General features: G+C 37.6%; 2 protein-coding genes across 6 annotated transcripts in view; one reads left to right on the top strand and one right to left on the bottom strand.

Annotated features, from left to right (window-relative positions):
- The window catches only part of SPA17 (sperm autoantigenic protein 17), a 131,185-nt gene that overhangs the window by 54,073 nt on the left and 58,130 nt on the right, over nt 1-18,982 (bottom strand). The gene's annotated exons all lie outside the window — the stretch shown is intronic.
- The window catches only part of SIAE (sialic acid acetylesterase), a 50,156-nt gene that overhangs the window by 29,711 nt on the left and 1,463 nt on the right, over nt 1-18,982 (top strand). Inside the window, exons 4-9 of the mRNA XM_069080544.1 lie at nt 346-484; nt 1,753-1,936; nt 3,296-3,405; nt 3,488-3,621; nt 16,581-16,735; nt 17,298-17,493. Of these exons, the coding sequence (XP_068936645.1) occupies nt 346-484; nt 1,753-1,936; nt 3,296-3,405; nt 3,488-3,621; nt 16,581-16,735; nt 17,298-17,493 (918 nt within the window). The remainder of the gene's footprint in view (nt 1-345; nt 485-1,752; nt 1,937-3,295; nt 3,406-3,487; nt 3,622-16,580; nt 16,736-17,297; nt 17,494-18,982) is intronic.

The raw sequence follows: 18,982 nt of genomic DNA, 5'->3' as shown, positions 1-18,982 counted from the left end.
GTCAAGGTACAGGAGAATAGCATTTAGATGAGTTCTTAGAGGAAAGATTTATCATAAGTTTAATGAGTAAATTATCTAGGAAAGCATATGCATTTTTATCTAAAATATCCCTCAGCCTTGTCTTGCTACCTTTGATATTGATAATGTTTTATATATAAACTTGTACAATTAGAACATGCCATTCTGTCATGTGGGACCTTTTGTGGTCTTACTTTTTTGGTATTTTGCCCTCAACTTTGTGTTGTCTTCACTTCCCAAATTAGCTTTTGCAACTTGGTGAGATTGTAAGAATGTATTTTAGTTACCCACCAGACTAATATAAGATTCATACTTGTTCATACCTAGATTTTTAATGCTTCTGAGGAGGAGGTAAAGGCCTTTGCCTATCCATTTATCCGCATCCTTACAGTTGCTCTTGTCAAGTCAAAGAAAGAGCTGGAGGACCTTACTTCAGTTGATTTGCCATGGTCTCTGCCTACCCCAAGTAAGTAACTTCTGAGAGTATCTCTGTCTCTTCTACACTGATTTGAAACCTTTCAAAAAAAAAGTATTTTGCTTCTATGATATGGTTTACCCTCATTGATCTCAGGCATGGTCTTCATTCACTATTCCCTGGTATGGCAGAGACCTAAAGCTGAGGCAGAACTAGGAGACTTCCACATACCAAAATATTATGGTGATAGCTTTTCTTTGTAATATGGAGGAGTGTGTTGGACACAATCCATTTGAAGCATTGGATTGTGTTCCTTGTACAAATAATCTCATCCAAATTCCAAATCTCTTCTCTACATGTTCTTTAACTGTCTTTTCTCTAAAAAGGGAAAATAATTTTTGGAATTAATTTTTAAAAACAGACCATACTTACTTCCCCAGCTGGTCTCCCTCTTACCTATGTTCTACTAAAATTAGGGAGGTAGTAGGACCAAATGGAAATGAATGCAGGTGTCACAGAGGGCCAAAAGAAGTATGGGAGTGGTCAGGAAAGGGGGCTTTGGCTTCTTTGCCTCTCTAATTCTTGAATTTTCGATGAGCCTATAGGAGATACTGGAAACTTGAAGAAAACTTATGGCTACAGTGCTTTAGATCTTTGGATGAGCAATTATTTTTAAGATCGAATTAAGGGACGGGCAGGAGGGAGGGAGAGAATTTGGAATGCAAAACTTTTAAAAAATGAAGGTTAATTAAAAAAATATAATTGGGAAATACTTAACAACCTAAATAGAAATATATTAAAGAAGACTGAATTAAAAACATTGACATTTAAAACAGTGCTCTAGATGGAGATCCTTATTTCCCCTTTATGAGAACACATATTAGAGATGTCAAATGGAATCAAGTATTAATACTTAATGTTTTCAACTTAGAATTGAGTGAACTGAATTAAAATTTCAGTGGAATTTTAGCTCTAAAACCTTAAGATTCTATGATACATTTTTCTCTTTCTTAAAGATTACTCCTTGAGTAAGTTTGAAACAGTAAATCATATTACTTGTTGACAAGGACAAGAAAAATGAATAAAAACTTATTAGGTGAAGATTTTTGGAGGCAGGGTGAATATCTAGTACTTATTCCTCAAACATTTTACCTTTGAACAGTTCTGGAAAGGAGGACTTGAAAGAGTGATTAAACTTTTATCTCATTGTCTCCTCTGTATGATTCCTCTACCTCTTACCCAGACTTCTCATAGTTGGTGAGGTTTGTATCTATCCCTATTTTCTCTGATTGTTTTCCTTTGGCTATTTCTCTGGACAGAAAACTTGGGCCATGGGAATTTTACCTATTACTCAGCAGTATGCTGGCTGTTTGGGCGCCATCTGTATGACACTCTGAAATATCCCATTGGGCTGGTCTCCTCCAGCTGGGGTGGAACACCTATAGAAGCCTGGTCATCTTGGCGGTCACTGCAAGCCTGTGGAATCCCAAAGGAAGAGCAACAGTAAGAGATCAGGGTCAAATATAAAATCCTCTGATTGGTTTTTAAAACACTTTTATAATTTGGCTCCTTCTTGCTCTTCCAGTCCGATATGTGACTCCACTTCACTCTGAGATCTAGTTACACTTATCTTTTTGCTATATCTTGAACAGGACACTATCTCTTTACTCATTCTCCATGTATAGAATGTTTTCTTTCCTCACCTCTGTTTCCTAGCTTTTTCTTTTTCAAGACTTAGATCAAATCCTACCTTCTGCAAGAGCTCTTACCCTTCTTCTCCCCCAGCTAGTGCTTTCCCTCTGAAATTACCTTCCATTTACATTATATATGTAGTTTGCATTTTTCTTCCATATTAAAATGTGAGCACCTCTATGGCAGGAATGATGTTTTTGCCTTTCTTTGTATTCCTATAGCTTAGCACAGTGCCTAGCATATGTAAGCACTTAATAAATACTTGTTGACTTGGCTTGAAAGCTTCCAGAATACTGATCCTTTTTGGGTTCCTCCAAGAAGATTCAAAGATCTGTGAGAGAATATGCCCTATAGTCACATAGGGAAGAAGATCATAGTTTTCCTTAGGAATTCAGTCAACGAAGCTATATGTGCATGTATAAGGTAATTTTGTTGTTTATTAGACACTTAGGATATTTATTAAGAAGAGACATCACCTTTGCTGTTAATAAGCTTAGATTCTATTGGGGGGAATCAACAGAATATGTATAAATACAAAAAATACACTGAGGGGACAGGTATTTCAGACATTGTACTGGTAGGTATTAGAAATGGATCAGAACATTTAGGAAGACTGGAAGTGAGATGGACCTTGAATTGTTTAAAGGAAGGAAAAGATGCTGCAAAAGTAGACTTTGGGGAGATTACTTAGTATATTTAAAACGTTTTGTTCAAAGGCTGTGAGAGAATGAAGATTGTTACCTTGGCTGGAACAGAAACTTTGTGTTGGGGTGTGGTAAGAGCATTAGATTGGGAAATAGAGGCTTACAAATACTCTCCCAACTTCTTCCTATGTCTGTGGTGACCCAGAGCAAGATGTCATGTAAACGAGTGATCTCAATTCTTCAAATTTTATGATGATTATGACTGCTCCCATACTATTGTAAGTTACATGATATGATCTAATATTTTAAAAACTTCTTAGGGTTCTGGGAAAAAATATTTTCCAATATAGGATAGAGATTTTTTATTTTCCATTTACATGAAAGTGTGGCTCAGTTTCCCTTTGTATTAGAAGTCCTAGGGAGAGCTAATACTTTTTTTTAGTAGGAAATAGTTCCTAAATGAAAATTGGAGAGGCTCTCATCTTAAGCAATGACTGATGATCCTATTGCATCTCATTTATTGCAGGATTCCTTTCCCCAGCCTATATGCTGGTCCCACAGACCACTCTATACTTTGGAATTCAATGATCCATCCACTACTCAATATGACATTAAAAGGAGTGGTATGGTACCAGGGTAAGTATGTAGGCTACTGTTAATTCTCAACTCTATCCTTACTGGATTGTCCCTCATTTCTTATATTTATTATTGTTTTCAGGAGAGAATAATGCAAACTATAATACTGATCTGTACAACTGCACCTTTCCTGCTCTCATTGAAGACTGGCGCCAGGCTTTCCACTATGGCTCTCAAGGGCAGACAGAGCGACTTTTCCCTTTTGGGTTTGTGCAAGTATGCAGTAGGAAGGAAAGAAAAGGAGTTTATAGTGACACCTAGGTGGGATGCATTATATTGATCTGTCTCTTAAAGCTCAAAGGACCATTTTTCCTTTGTCTTTCTAATCAGCTGGTATAGGAAGCAATGATCAAGACTTGGTTTCCCCCAATTCACATATGGGACAATTGAATTATAGATTTAGAATTGGGAGTGATCTTACAGCTCATATAGTACAACCTTCCACCTATTATAAGACTTTCCTCTGTAACATGCTAGACAAATGGCTATCGATGTCTATGTTTGAACACTTTCAGTGGCAAAGAAGTTTTCCATTTCATTTTTGGAGAAAGGAATGGTTTTGTCCAAGGTTTATATTCTTTCCATTTCTGACTGTTCTTCTGTATTCTAGAATTATAGGTAATAGAGATAGGGAGAAACCTTTGATTTTATTGATATAAGGAACACCTAGATAAGGAAACCCTATCAATGCAGGTTGGCAGCTTTTCAGCAGCTTTTAATATGAGGTTTTCTAGAGTACTGACAGGATAAATGACTTGTCCAGGACTACACAGCCAACATGTGTCAGGAATTGGACTTGAACCGAATCTTTTGTTTTCAATTAGTAAGTATTTATTTTCTTTCCCTCTCAACCCTCATGCACATTGGGGTGGGACAGGGAGGGCGGAACAAACAAACCAAGTTCTTGTAACATATATGCATAATGAAGCAAAATAAATTCCCAGATTGGCCATATCCAAAAATGTATATCTTTGTTTCTTGTATCCATCACCTCTCTGTCAGGAGGTGGGTAGCATGAAACTGAAGTCATTAAGGTAAAAGGGGTCCTTGGAATCATGGTTGGTCATTGCATTGATCAAAGTTCTTTTTTTTAAATAGTTTTTTAAAATTAAATTTTATGTTAATTTTAGTTTACATCATTCATTTCCACAAGATTTTGAGTTACACATTTTCTCCCTGTCTTTCCCTTACCCACCACCCTGAAACAGTGATCCCACTGTATACCCCTCCCCCAATCTGCTGTCTCCTATATCCTCTCCCATACCCTCTCTGACTTTCCAGTAGGGCAAGATGGATCTCTATACCCCAGTGCCTGTGTATCTTATTTCCCAGTTGCATGTAAAAAAAAAAAATATATATATATATATATATATATATATTTTAAACATTTGATTTTAAAACTTTGAATTCTAGATTCTTTCCCTTCCTCCCTCATCACCCACCCTTACTGGGAAGATAGGCAATTCAATATAGGTTGTACACGTGTAGCTATGCAAAACATTTCCATAGTGGATATATTGTGAAAGACTGACTATATTTCCCTCCTTCCTATCCTGTCCCCCCCGTTATTCTATTCTCCACTTTGACCCTGTCCCTTTTCAAAAGTGTGTGCTTCTAAATTCCTTCCCCCACAACCTGCCGTCCCCTTCATCATCCCCCATTTTATCCTCTTCCCCCTTACTGTCCTGTAGGGTGAGATACCCTATTTAGTGTGTATGTCATTCCCTCCCTAAGCCAAATTCAATGAGAGTAATGTTGACCCATTCCCTTTTGCCTTCCTGTTCTCCCCCTACATTAATAGTTTTTGCTTACCTCTTCTATATGAGATAATTTATCCCATTCTGTCTCTCCCCATCTCCTCTCATTATATTCCTCTCTCACCTCTCAATTTTACCTTTTAAGTATCATCCCTTCCTATTCAACTGATCCTGTTCCCTCTATGTATACCTGTACACATATATACACACACTCACATATGTATTCATACGCCCATATACCCTCCTATATAGACATATATATGTATGTATACACACACATATACACATTTATATTCCCTTCAACTATTCTCATACTGAGAAAAGTTTCACAAGTTACAATTATTGTTTTTCCATGTAGGAATGTAAATAGTTCAACTTTGATGAGTTCCTTATGATTTCTTTTCCCTGTTTACCTTCTCATGCTTCTCTTGCTTCTTGTATCTGAATGTCAAATTTTCTATTCAACTCTGTTTTTTTTCATCAATAATGCTTGAAAGTCCTCTATTTCATTGAATGATCATATTTTCCCCTGAAACATGATACTCAGTTTTGCTGGGTAGGTAATTCTTGGTTTGAATCTCAGCTCCTTTGACCTTTGGAATATCATATTTCAAGCCCTTTGATCCCTCAATGTAGAAGGTGTGTTATCCTGATTGTGTTTCCACAATATTCAAGTTGTTTCTTCTTGGCTGCTTGTAATATTTTCTCCTTGATCTGGGAACGCCAGAACCTGGCTATAATATTCCTAGGTGTTTTCTTTTTGGGATCTTTTTCAAGAGGCGATCAGTGAATTATTTCAATTTCTGTTTTTCCCTCTGGTTCTAGAATATAGGGCAATTTTGTTTCATAATTTCTTGGAAGATAATGTCTATCTAGGCTCATTTTTTGATCCTGGTTTCCAGGTAGTCCAATAATTTTAAAATTATTTCTCCTCGATCCATTTTCTAGGTCAGTGGTTTTTCTAATGAGGTATTTCACATTGTCTTCTATTTTTTCATTTGTTTGGATCTGTTTTATAGTATCTTGATTTCTCATAAAGTCATTAGCTTCCAATTGCTCCAATATAATTTCGAAGGAGTTATTCTCTTCACTGAGTTTTTGAAATTCCTTTTCCATCTGGCAAATTTGACTTTTTAAGGTATTTTTCTCCTCACTGGCTTTTTGGGCCTCTTTTGCCATTTGAGTTAGTCTATTTTTTAAGGGATTATTTTATTCAGTATTTTTTTGGGGTCTCCTTCATTAGGCTGTTGACTCACTTTTCATGATTTTCTTGCATCATTCTCATTTCTTTTCCCACTTTCCCCCCCACTTCTCTTACTTGATCTTCAAAACCCTTCTTGAGCTCCTCCATAGTCTGTAACCATTTCATATTTTTCTTGGAGGCTTTTGAAGCAGGAGTTCTGACTGCTGTCTTCCCCCCCCACACCATGCCTTGATCCTTTTTGTCCCCAAAAAGGATCCTGTGCTCTGTTTGTGCTTCTGTTGCTTGCTCCTATTGCCAACCAATTACTTGAATTACTTGACTTTTGAGCTCTTTGCCATGATAGAACTCTGTTTCCAGAATGGAGAGAGCCTTTTTTTTTTTGCCTTTTGGAGGGCAATTGGGGTTAAGTAATTTGCCCAAGGTTACATGGCTAGTTTTTTTGTGTGGGTGTTAAGTGTCTGAGGCCAGAACTGAACTTGGGTCCTCCTGACTCCAGGGCCGGCACTTTATTCACTGCGCCACCTAGGCACCCCAAAATGAAGGAATCTGAACTTTATTTTTTTTTGTTGGTTTTTTGCTTTTTGGAGGGGCAGTTAGGATTAAGTGACTTGCCCAAAGTCACATGGCTAATTGTGTTGTGTCTGAGGCTGGATTTGAACCCAGGTCCTCCTGACTTCAGGGCTGGTGCTCTGTTCACTGTGCCACCTAGCCACCCATGGAGAGAGCTTTGTCCCAAATAGCTGGGGACTTTGCAGCTGCTGGAGCTATTAGGAGGGCGTCCTCTCTACAGCCCCCACAAGCTCTGGCTCACTGGCCACATAACCCAGGACCACCAACCAAGATGGTGATCTAGATCCTAGCAGGTTAAAGCAAGAGTGATTACTCTTTGAATGGTTGCTCAGTCCCCTTACAATCTGTAGGTCAGGAGCTCCTGAGGCAGCCATGTGGCAGGGCTGCACAGCCGCCATGCCTCTGCTGCTTCTCACCCCAGGGGCAGGGGCTGGACCGAGCTCTTCCAGCCACCCCTGTTCCAACAGAGTTCCACACTGACCTTTTACTTTGTCTTTGGTGTTTATGGGTTGAGAAATCTGGAAACCACCACAGCTGCTGGTGATTCACCCTTCTGAAGTCTGCTCTGGCCGCCGCTGGTTGGGGCTGTCCTGGGGCAGGAACCTCGGCTCCTGTGGGACTGTGCTCAGTTCCCAACTTGGTGTGATAGTCCCTTCCTGTCAACCTGTTGGGCTTCCTTCAGCAGGAGATTTGTTTCTCTCTGTCACTTTGTGGGTTCTGTAGCTCTAAAGTTTGTTTAGAGTAATTTTTTTACATGTATTGGAAGTGATTGGAGCTGAAGATCACGGCAAGTTTCTGCTTCTATCCATCCCCTTAATTTCTTTCTTTTTCTTTTCTTTTCTTTTTTTTTTTTAAAGCAATAGGGGTTAAGTAACTTGCTCAAGGTTACACGGCCAGTTATTTCTGGGTGTGGTGCTGAGTATCTGAGCCTGGATTTGATCCAGGTCATCCCGACACTGGAGCCGGTGCTCTTACTCGCTGAGCCACCTGGCTGCCCCTAAGCAATTGGGGTTAAGTAGCTTGCTCAAGGTTACATGGCCAGGTGTTTCTGGGTGGGTGCTAAGTGTCTGAGCCCGGGATTCGATCTCCAGGTCTTCTTAACACTGGAGCCGGTGCTCTTACTTGCTGTGCTACCTGGCTGCCCAATCCCCTTAATTTCTTACAGTTGAAAAGAGTTGAGTTGTTTTTCAGTCATGTCTGACTCTTCATTACCCCATTTGAGGTTTTCTTGGCGAGGATGCAGGTGTGAATTGCCATTTCCTTCTCCAGCTCATTTTACAGATGAGGAACCTGAGGCAAACAGGGTTAAGAGACTTGTAGAGTTCAGATCTGGCCTCAGACACTTACTGGCTTTATAATCCCAAGAAAGGTACTTAACTTCTCTCTGCCTCACTTTTCCCAGCTGTAAAATGGGGACAATAATAGCACATACCTCCCAGGGCTTTTATGAATATGAAACAAGATACTATTTGTAAAGCTCTTAGCACAGTACCTGGCTATGTAGTAGACACTTAATAAATACTTGTTCACTTCATTTCATTTCCCTAATTGATGAGCCCCCCCTCAGCTTCCAATTCTTTGCCACCACAAAAAAGAGCTGCTATAAATATTTTGTACATTTTCCTCTTTTTTTAATCCCTTTGCTATATAGACCTAGTAGTAGTGTCACTGGGTCAGAAGGTAATTTAATAGCTTTTTTGGACATGGTTCCACGTTGCTTTCCAAAATTGTGAGCTGTGACTAGTTCACAGCTCCACCAGCAGTGCACTCATGTACCTGTTTACCCACAGTGATGCTGTCTCTTATATACCTACATTAGCTATCCCCATTTTTCTTAAATAAAGGTTTCCTTTTTCCTTACTACTTCACTTCCACTGGTCACCTGTACCTCTTTCACTCAAATTCTTATCTTTTAAAGCAACCTTTATATACATATATGTATATACATATATATGTAAAACCTTTCTTCTTTAACAAGAATTTACTTGATTGCTAGATATTTCTAATTTTTCCCAAGAAAGGTCTTTCTTTTGGTTTTCCCATAGTTAATGTTCCTTGATATTTTAATTTTCACTTTGCTCACTTTCATTTGATTAAATTATTTCTCATCTCTTGTAAAAAAACATATAGCCTTTGAGCAGCAGCTTCTAAAATAGGATAAATAACCAGATTACTTCTTTTTCCTCATGGTTTCTCAACTTTATTTGCAATTTTTTTCCCATTACAAATTTGTATAGTCATGTAAAATTAATTCCTATATCAGCCATATCCAATAAAAAGAAACAAAAAGAGAACAACATATGCTTCAGTGTGAAATGTGAGTCCATCTCTTTGAAGGTGTGTTTCATCTTGAGTCCTTTGGAATTGTGTCTGGTCATTGTGTTGATCAGAATAGCTTAAATTATCTTATTGTATAAACTGTTAAGCTAGTTCAGTTCACTTCATTTTGCATAGGTTCATACAAGTCTTCTGATGTTTTTCTGAAACCATCCCCTTCACAATTTATTACAGCACAGTAGTATTCTGTCACATTCATATATCACAACTTATTCATCTAGAAATTCCCCAATTGATGGGCATTCCCTAAGTTTACAATTCTTTGACACTATTAAAAAAGTTGCTATAGTAGTGGTATTACAGGGTCAAAGGGTATGTATAGTTTAATAGCTTTTTAGGCACAGTTCCAAATTGCTTTCCAGAATGGTTGGACTAATTTACAGCTCCACCAACAGTACATTAATGTACCTGTTTTCCCATAGTCTTTCCAGGATTTGTAATTTTTCTTTTTTGTCATCTTTGCCAATCTGATGGGTATAGAGTGGTACCTCAGAGTTGTTTTAATTTGTATTTCTGTAGTTATTAGTGATTTAGAGCATTTTTCCATCTGGTTATTAATAGCTTAAATTTCTTTGAAAGGTACTTATTTGTATCCTTGACTTTTTATTTGGGGAATGGCTCCTTTTCTTATAAATTTGACTTACTATCCTATATATCTTAGAAATGAGACTTTTATCAGATAAACTTGCTACAAAGATTTTTTTCTTATCCTAATTTTAGCTGCACGGTCTTTGTGTAAAAACGTTTACATTTTATTTAATCAGAATGATCCATTTTAGTGCCATTGAACCTCCCTATCTTTTGTTTGCTCATGAACTGTTCCCCTATCCATGGATCTGACAGGTAATTTCTTCCATGCTCTACCAATTTGCTTATGATATCACCATATATATCTAAATCATGTTCCCATTTTGAGCTTATAGTTTGTAGATGGTGTGAGATATTGGTCTATTTTCTCTTATATTGCTTTCTAGCTTTCCCAGTCTTTGTTGAATAATGAGCTTTTGCCCCAATACCTGGGATCTTTGGGTTTTTCTAATATTACGTTACTGTCCTCATTTGCTTCTGTATGTTGTATACTTAGTCTATTCCATTTTTTTTCTACTTGTTTCTTACCTGGTACCAAATTATTTTGATGATTACAGTTTTGTAGCATAATTTGAGATCTTGCTACTTCTAGGGCCAGATCTCATATTCCCATTTTCCCCTCATTGGTACCCTTTCAATATTGATATTCTTGATCTTTTGTTCCTAGAGGTGAATTTTGTTATTACTTTTCTAGCTCTATAAGGTAATCCTTTGGTAGTTTGTTTAGTATGGCATGAATAAGTAAATTAAGTAGTATTGTCACTTTTATTATATTGACTTATATGAACAATTAATATTTCTCCAATTGTTTAGATATGTATTTGTAAGAAGAATGTTTTGTAATTCTGTTCATGTAGTTCTTGTAGTGTCTTGGCAGGTAAATTCCCAAGTATTTTATACTATCCATAGTTATTTTAAATGGAATTTAAATTTCTCTATCTCTTCCTGCTGGGTTTTATTGGTGATATAAAGAAATGCAGATGATTTGTGTGCGTTTATTTTATATCCTGTAATTTTACTGAAATTGTTAATTGTTTTGATTAGTTTTTTAGTTGACTATCTAGGGTTCTCTAAGTAAACCATCATATCATCTGCTAAGAGTAAGTTTTGTTTCCTCTTTGCTAATGCCTATTTCTTCAGTTTCTTTCTTTGGGGTCTTATTCCTGTGGATCATATCTAGTACAATACAGCATGGAATTGTAACGATGATAATAGACATCCTTGCCTCACCCTTGATCTTACTGGAAAGGCTTCTAGCTTATCCTCACTACAGGTAGTGTTTGCTCTTGATTTTAGATAGATACTACTTATCATTTGAAGGAAAGCTCCATTTATTTCTATGCTTTCTAGCATTTTTTAACAGGAATGGGTGTTGTATTTTGCCAAAAGCTGTTTTCTGCTTATATCTCAGCTTTACTTTATATGTGCAGTGTTTCTTTATGGATTTTTTTTCCTCCTGTTTTCAGCACTAAATTTTTCTGTGTAATTTAAATATCTTACTTAGTAATATATAAGGTTATGCATCTGAGGGTTGTTGATTATCTATTTGGGATAAAACATGTAGGACACTTAAAATTATGGTGTGAATAATATTTAACATAAGGGGACTCCTTTGACTCTATTCTTCAAGACTAGACTTGGGAACTTGTAGCTGCCTGGGGAAGTCTGTTTTGGGCCTGGATCATTTCCCTTGCCAGAAGACTCCTGCTTGGTTTGATTTCTAGTCTACTTGAGGGGATTATTTTTAGGTAGTCTCAATTTTATTGAACATATTTTTCCCCTGAAAGAATTACAGAATTAGTAGGACCATGAAGGAAAATTTCTAATTCTTCTCCAAGGTCAGTTTTATATGTTAGGTCTTAATTGTTCAATAATTTGAGGATCTAGCCTGAGTATACTTAATACCCTGTAGTGTCCATTTTCTGTATGCTGGAATGTTCTTGAGCTCATTGAGGACATCTGATTGTTATACAAGCTTTTTTTCATCACCTCCTTTTTATAGCCTTTTTCCAAGTTCAGATCCTTTTTATTTTCAAGGAATCTGAAACCTCCCACCTCAGTTTCAAATGGGCCAGATGGAACCTGAACACTTTCCCTCACTTTCTTCTCTGCCTTTATCAAAGTTAAAACAGAAATATCAATCAAAAAAAGTTTGATGTTCATTCTTTCTAGTCCTTGTTGACTGGGACACATGCATGCCAACTGTCTTAGAATCTTATTAATCTTATTATTCTATAAAGAGATGGAAAAGAATCTCAACAGAGAAACCCATATATCCAGTTGGGTAACCAGACGTAACATGTATAAAAAGACTGGAATTAATGTCTGAATTAGACTTTATTCCAATGGATCCCACAGTGTTATTTTTTTCTTACCATCTTCCAACCTCTTTTGTTCTATTTCACAGCGTCCTTTTTTTGGAGAATGAATTTTTTTTATAGATCCTCCTTCCACTTAAATTTCCTGTATGTTCTTTTTCCATTCCTTCCTTACATTCATTTTGACTTCAACCACAGTTGTGTTCACAGTTTTGAAAGTACTAATCTAACTCTTGTCACTAGTTCTGGATGTTGTAGTTAGATTTTGTTGTTGTTGTTGAGTTTCAGTTGTGTCTGACTCTTTGTGACCTTAATTTGGGAATTTCTTGGCAAAGATACATGCAGTGGTTTGCCATCTCCTTCTGCAGCTCATTTTATAGATGAAGTAACTGAGGCAAATTGGGTTAAACAACTTGTCCAGGGTCACACAGCTAGTAAATGTATAAACCCAGATTTCAGCTCACAAAGATGAGTCTACCTGACCTTAGACCCAGCACTCTATCCTCTGTGCCACCTGACTAAGATTTGGTTTACCCATATACTTCTCCCTTAAATCATACATACATACATATACATGTGCACACACACACATATATTTGAATCCCTGGGCTCTGGATCAGGGTAACAGCGTAACTAGATGTCATGCTGATAAGTAGTTATTATTATAGTCTTTTGGAAAGAGTACTGCCCTGGGAGTTTAGGATACTTAGTTGCTGGTCCTGGTGGATCCCTGGATAAGTCACTTAACCTTTTTATACTTCATTTGAATACTTAATAGAATATAATACTTAATATAATTTGAATATTATTATAACATTACTGTGCAGTGAACAGGAGATACAGAAAGGTAACTAATGTTAGGGAGCTTATATTTTATTTAGGGATATAGAAAATGAACTTAAATGATAAACAATAGTACAATACTAGCATATAAGTGCAAATGAATATTACAGGCAATAATTGATATAGAAATTTAGAAGAAGGGAGAGCTTTTTATGATAGTCAAGAATGGTTAGGGAATGTTTCATGGAGGACTGGATTTGAACTAGACTTTAGAGAGGATGTGTAAAACAGATAAATGGAGAGAAGGTAAAATTGACTAGGAAAACAATATGGACAAAAGTGTGGAAGTAGAAATGAATAAAGCATGTTTTGGGTACAAGGGAATAAACAAGTTTGGCTGGGAAATGACGGGAGTATCAAGGGAGGCTGGAAAGGTAGAGGTCAAATTGCTGATGGCCTTGAATGCCAAGTTAAAAATTTTTCACTTTGTCTTATAGTCAGTAGAAACTCATAAAGGTTTTTCATCAGGGTGATATGATAAAAGCAGTTTTTAAGGAAAATTAAGCTGGTCATAGTATGTAGGACAATTTAGAATTGGGATGGGGAGGATTATAGATTTAGAGCTCGAAAGGACCTTAGAGATATAGTCCACCCACCTCATTTTACAAATGAAGAAACATGCTCAGAGACTTCAAGGGACTTGCAGGGTAGATCTTACATAAGTAGTAAGTGGCAGAGCTGGGATTTGCACTCAAGACTTGGATTCCAGATTTAGTATTCTTTCTACTAGACAGTCCTTGCTTTATGTGAGTGGAGTGTTCTGCAGACTTCTACATAAAGAGATTTTTACATAATGCTAATTTGCCCACTGATGGGGTGGCAGGAAGGAAGACAGACACATGGGGGCCTGACACAGGGGGTGGGGGAGCAAAGGTCTCCTCTCTCAGCCCTGGAGATCTCAAGCCAAGCCCCCTGATCTGCTCATGGTGGCAGTCTGTTCACATGTTGATTTTTCTGCCTTCACTTAGGTTTTTCTATTCTAGGCTTTTTCATTTTGGTGGTGCTGAGGCCTTATAGTGATGAGCTGAGGGGCAGGAGCAGAGAGAGAGCACAGTACTGTAATGCTAAAGTTAACATAAGTAGTTTTTTTTTGGAATGTGGATTTCTTTCAGAATTCTTTATGTAAAGTTGACTTTGTATAATGCTAATTTAGTAAAGTAAGAACTGTCTGTATACTACAGTGCTAATCTAGGGTATTAGTGAAGGCAGCACCAAAGTGGCTGAGCAGTTGCTCATCTGTAAAATGAGTTGTATTAGGTAGCAAGATTTCTTCTAGTATTAAAATCTCATCATTCCATGTTCCATATTCTCGAATATCATATAAATATTTTTGATCCTTTGGATTCAGCATAGGGATCTTCCTTCCCACCTGATGGCATGTGCTATAATTTTTCTATACATGTCTTCTTTCCTGCAATAAATCTGTGACAGGTCAGAAAAAATCTGAAACAAAACCAGTTACTGGTTTTGCTTTATGACTGACTGGTTTGTGCTTGGCTTTTCCTGTTGCTTCTTAGTTTTGATCTTTTGTAACTATCACTGTTCCATTCTTACCTTTTTCTTTAATAATTCACTTCCTGCAATTGCATCCCTATTTCAGTTTTCACCCTCCTCACATGAAGCCAACTTGGCTCTTATATCTTAAGATTTAGGGAAGTTTAAGGGTTTAAACTTTAGGAAATGCCCTATCTTTGGGAATTGGGGAGGCTTTTATACTGACAAAATATAGTTGTTATTTATGTAGGTTCTCCCAAATGTAGCAATTTGTACACTTTCATGGACTTTTATTATGGAAAACAACAATACCTCAACTGATCTCTATAGTATGGGCAGGACCTTTAATGTCTAGGTTTGAGAAAAATGTCCTTTTGGCTTCAGAAGCAGAGGTGCTGGTGCCTCCTTGTGGCTAGACTATAGTAGTGTAATCAAGGTATATTACGGAGAATTAAGAGTAGAAATTAATTGCATCATCTCGTTTTCTGCAAGTAAAATTGTGTGATAACTTATTTGGCTAGGACCAAATGACTAGCAGGAATGATTATTGACTAGGTGTATATGTGGGTCACAGTAGAGATGGAATGTTTTTGGAATAAGGAAATATTTCCTCAGCCTTAATTTACTTCCGAAGCAGTGAAGATCAGTGTGCTCAGAGGATGCCAACAGCAGTGTTTGTCTCATTTAGGTTATAGGATGAAAAGGCCCGAGAATGCTGCTCTTCTTACCCCTACTGTGGATTATAGAATAGTTAAGACATAGAGCTTGAATCCTTGCTGTGTATTTCCAATCCAGTGGGTACAGTTCTGTGACCATCTTTACTCACGGGACCTTCAGACTTGGATTTCCTGGTTTTCACACAATTTACTTTCATAGCTTTTCAGTAGTGGGGAAAAACAAAAACAAACAACTCAACACTGATATATCATGGTTTATCCATGCTGACTTGTGATCTAATGAATTTCTGTAAGAGAGCTGGGATCATGTCTATTCATATAAAATATAAAGAGATCCTCAGTGGTTTCTAGGGACTCCCAGTTTTCTTCCTGAGGGTGGCAGACAACTCTGATTTGCCTTATATTTGCAGGGATGGTTTCAGATGATTACTGGGCAGACTAAGAGAAAAGAGGAGAGTGGATGACTGTACTTTCCTTTTATGATATAGTTTTGTGGATAGGAAGATAGAGGCAGAAATGGAATTGAGGCAGTGTGGTCAGATGTTGGGGAGATAAGAAATGCAGATTCTATTCCTGATTATGATCTGATCTACTAAATACTGATTAGAACATTATAGTTAATGAATCAGGGATATTGTCTCATGGGGTTAAGCCACATTTTAAGTATTATGTTCAGGTCTGGGTGCCATAGTTTTGAGGACTGGGAGCATCTGGAGGGTAACCAGGATGGAGACAAGCTTTGAGTCCATGCCATGTAAAGATCATTTGAAAGAACTAAGAATGTTTTGTATGGAGAAGATAAAATTAATAACGAAATTTTGTTTTAAAATACTTCAAGGGTTGTCATATGAAAGAGGGACTTATATTTGGTCTGTTTGGCTTGAGACAACAAAACTAGGAACAATAAATGGGTGCAAACTATAAAGAGGCAATTTTGGGTTTTAGATTATCTTAATTAGTGGGGCTGTTCAAAAATGGGACTACCTTGGTAGTTGGTAGGTTTCCTATCATGGGAAATCTTCAAAGCAGAGGCTTAGATGATCACGTTGGGGATTGTATTAGGCATTCTTGGGCAGTGGAGGAGGGGTATGAGATGGACTAAGATAGCTCCCCCAAACACTTCGAACTTGAAAATCCTTTGATTCTGTGTCCTGTCGATCTGAAGTGACCTGTTTTCTTTGAAACTTGTAGCACTGTCTGTACCTTTTATTGGGCATTTAATCATATGGAAGGAACCGTATCTTACACTTTTCATTCTCCAAAATTACCTAACTCAGTGATAACTGTTGAATGATGCCTCACACAAGAAAGAATCCTTCTAGTGGGGAAGAGATTAGCAGTCTGGGAATCCTAGGATGTTACTCTGAACAATGTTTTTCTTCCTTAGTTATCTACAACTATATCTAAGCACGAGGATTATGGATTCCCAAGAATCCGTTGGCACCAAACAGCTGATCTTGGCTATGTCCCCAACGTGAGGATGCCCAATACCTTCATGGCTGTGGCAATGGACCTCTGTGACAGAGATTCTCCTTTTGGAAGGTACAAGTTTTGGATTTGGCTTAAACAACGTGTGAGCATTTTGTTTTGAGGCATGGCCACCAGTGTTCATTTTGAGGAGAGAAAAGAGTAGTGGGCCCAGGGCTGTTTTGGAAAGATGTGGGGGAAATGGGAAATGGTAATGTAATATGAGTCAGAAATCAGATGACTTTATTTAGGTTAGGAGGGTGGGGAACACCTAGGGGAGCAGCTGACCTAGATGAATTTCTTTGTTGAAACTAGGACCCTTTTGCTACTTTGATACCTGACCTGAAATGCACCTCTCCAAGGAGCATCTTAGTGATAGGGAGCTTGAGGCTTCTCTTAGGTATTATAAAATTTTCTCAGTTCAGTGCCATCCACCAGTTTTAAGAGAAAGGGCATCAAGCCATACCCTTTGGATACCTTATACTCACCATAATTGTGTTTAACAGTCTTGAGCTACAGATGACTGCCCAATAAATCCAACCACCTATGTCTTGTTTGGAAAATGCTGTAGATGTTTTACTTTTTTAGCCGGTTGAACTCTTTAAACCCATATTCCTTTCCATGTTCTTTCTTGTAGTGTTCACCCTAGAGATAAACAGACTGTGGCCTATAGACTGTATTTGGGGGCCCGTGCTGTAGCTTATGGAGAGAAGATGCTTCCTTTTCAGGGTCCGCTGCCTGAAAAGATAGAACTCTTAGCTGACAAGGAGCTTCTCATACTTGAATACCACCAGAAAATCGAAGTGCAGAAGCAGGATGACAAGATTTATGAGGTGAGGCAAAGCACAACAAATGGAGATTTGACAAAATCACCAAAGGTCCCCAAGCTCAGAGTCCTATATATTTAATTTTAACATTTCTGTGGGTCAGGACTATTACCAAGAGAGAAATGTACAACATACGTAACAAATATTAGTAAGTTGAGCATATAAGCAAATTGAAGGCAAATTTTATAGGAGGGAAACAATAGAAAATGGTGCCATATTTAAACTGTAGTCACACGTTCTCTGGGATATTGTAATAAGGTTTGCTACCTTATAGGTCACATACCTAAAGGTACTCCTGACTTTGGAATATTAACTTTGTGTTTTGACTTACTCTGATAGTGTTTAAAATTTCATTGGTCATTACTTTGTATTAACCAGGTCTCTTTTAAAATGCAGAAGTCCTTGTGTAAGTTAAGCTTTGACAGCTAGCTATATCTTAGTATAGAATTAGTCATAGCATTTGTAGTTGGAGGAAATAGACACCCAGAGATGAAGTGATTTTGTCTTAGGTCATACAGTAAATAGCAATTAGGATTTGAATGTAAGTGTTCAGCCTCTAAATACATTTTTCTTTGAACTAAAGAATTGTTTTTTTGGTTTGTCAGATTTTTTTTCTATAACTAACCTAGGTAATATGGAGGCTTTGATGAAGGAAGTGTTAATTTTGGCATGTAGGGCCCACTTTGGAGGAGGTAGTAGTGAAGATGAATGTGTTAGATTTGGAATCAGAGACTGGGTTGAAATTCCAACTCTATAATTTGCTCGATCTTGAGCAAATCACAACTTCTCTGGGCCTGTTTCCTCATGTGCATAATGAAGGGTTTGGACTATATGACCTCCAAGGTTCCTTCTTCCCTATGAACCTACATTGAGGAAATCACTAGAACACTGGGGAAAAGATTGAAGGGAAAAGATTAATGCCAAATGCAAACTCTGTCAACACAGAAATTTTGTTTTCTGGAGCTACAATCACCATTCCCATTAGTCCCAGCTGCTCATATTTAGCTTTCATCTACCTAGATAGTCTCACCTGTGTTTAGGGTGTGTGTATGGGGGGAGGGTTCCCCCTCCCCCAAGCCCTTTTTGAGGACAGACTGTCATTTTTGTCCTTGTACCCTAAGTGCCTAGCACAATGCCTGTAACATAGCAGGTGTTTAATAAATTCTTGGTGATAAGACTGAAATTTTTGAAGGCTACTTTTGATTTAGGTATGATATCCAGGTGGTCTCTGTTCATCTTAGATCCTCTCATTTATTAGGAACCACAGGTTTTAGTCAAGACTGATCTTCAGCTTATTATGTGTCAATACTGTTAGTCTCCTTATTTAGGGACTTACTTGTTTTCCAGTTCTTTCTTCCTTATCCCTATTTTAGTTCCTTAAGAAGCAACTAGAGAGAGATTGCAATTGTTTGCTGTCATTAGAAGCTATCCTTAAATTTTATTCTGATACACACACACACACACACACACACACACACACACACACACACACACA

This window comes from Petaurus breviceps, unplaced genomic scaffold (assembly GCF_028583685.1).
Source record: "Petaurus breviceps papuanus isolate PSGF00001 unplaced genomic scaffold, PetGlider_PUasm1.0 91133, whole genome shotgun sequence".
Classification (NCBI taxonomy): domain Eukaryota; kingdom Metazoa; phylum Chordata; class Mammalia; order Diprotodontia; family Petauridae; genus Petaurus; species Petaurus breviceps.
This window is presented reverse-complemented; position numbering and strand designations above follow the sequence as displayed.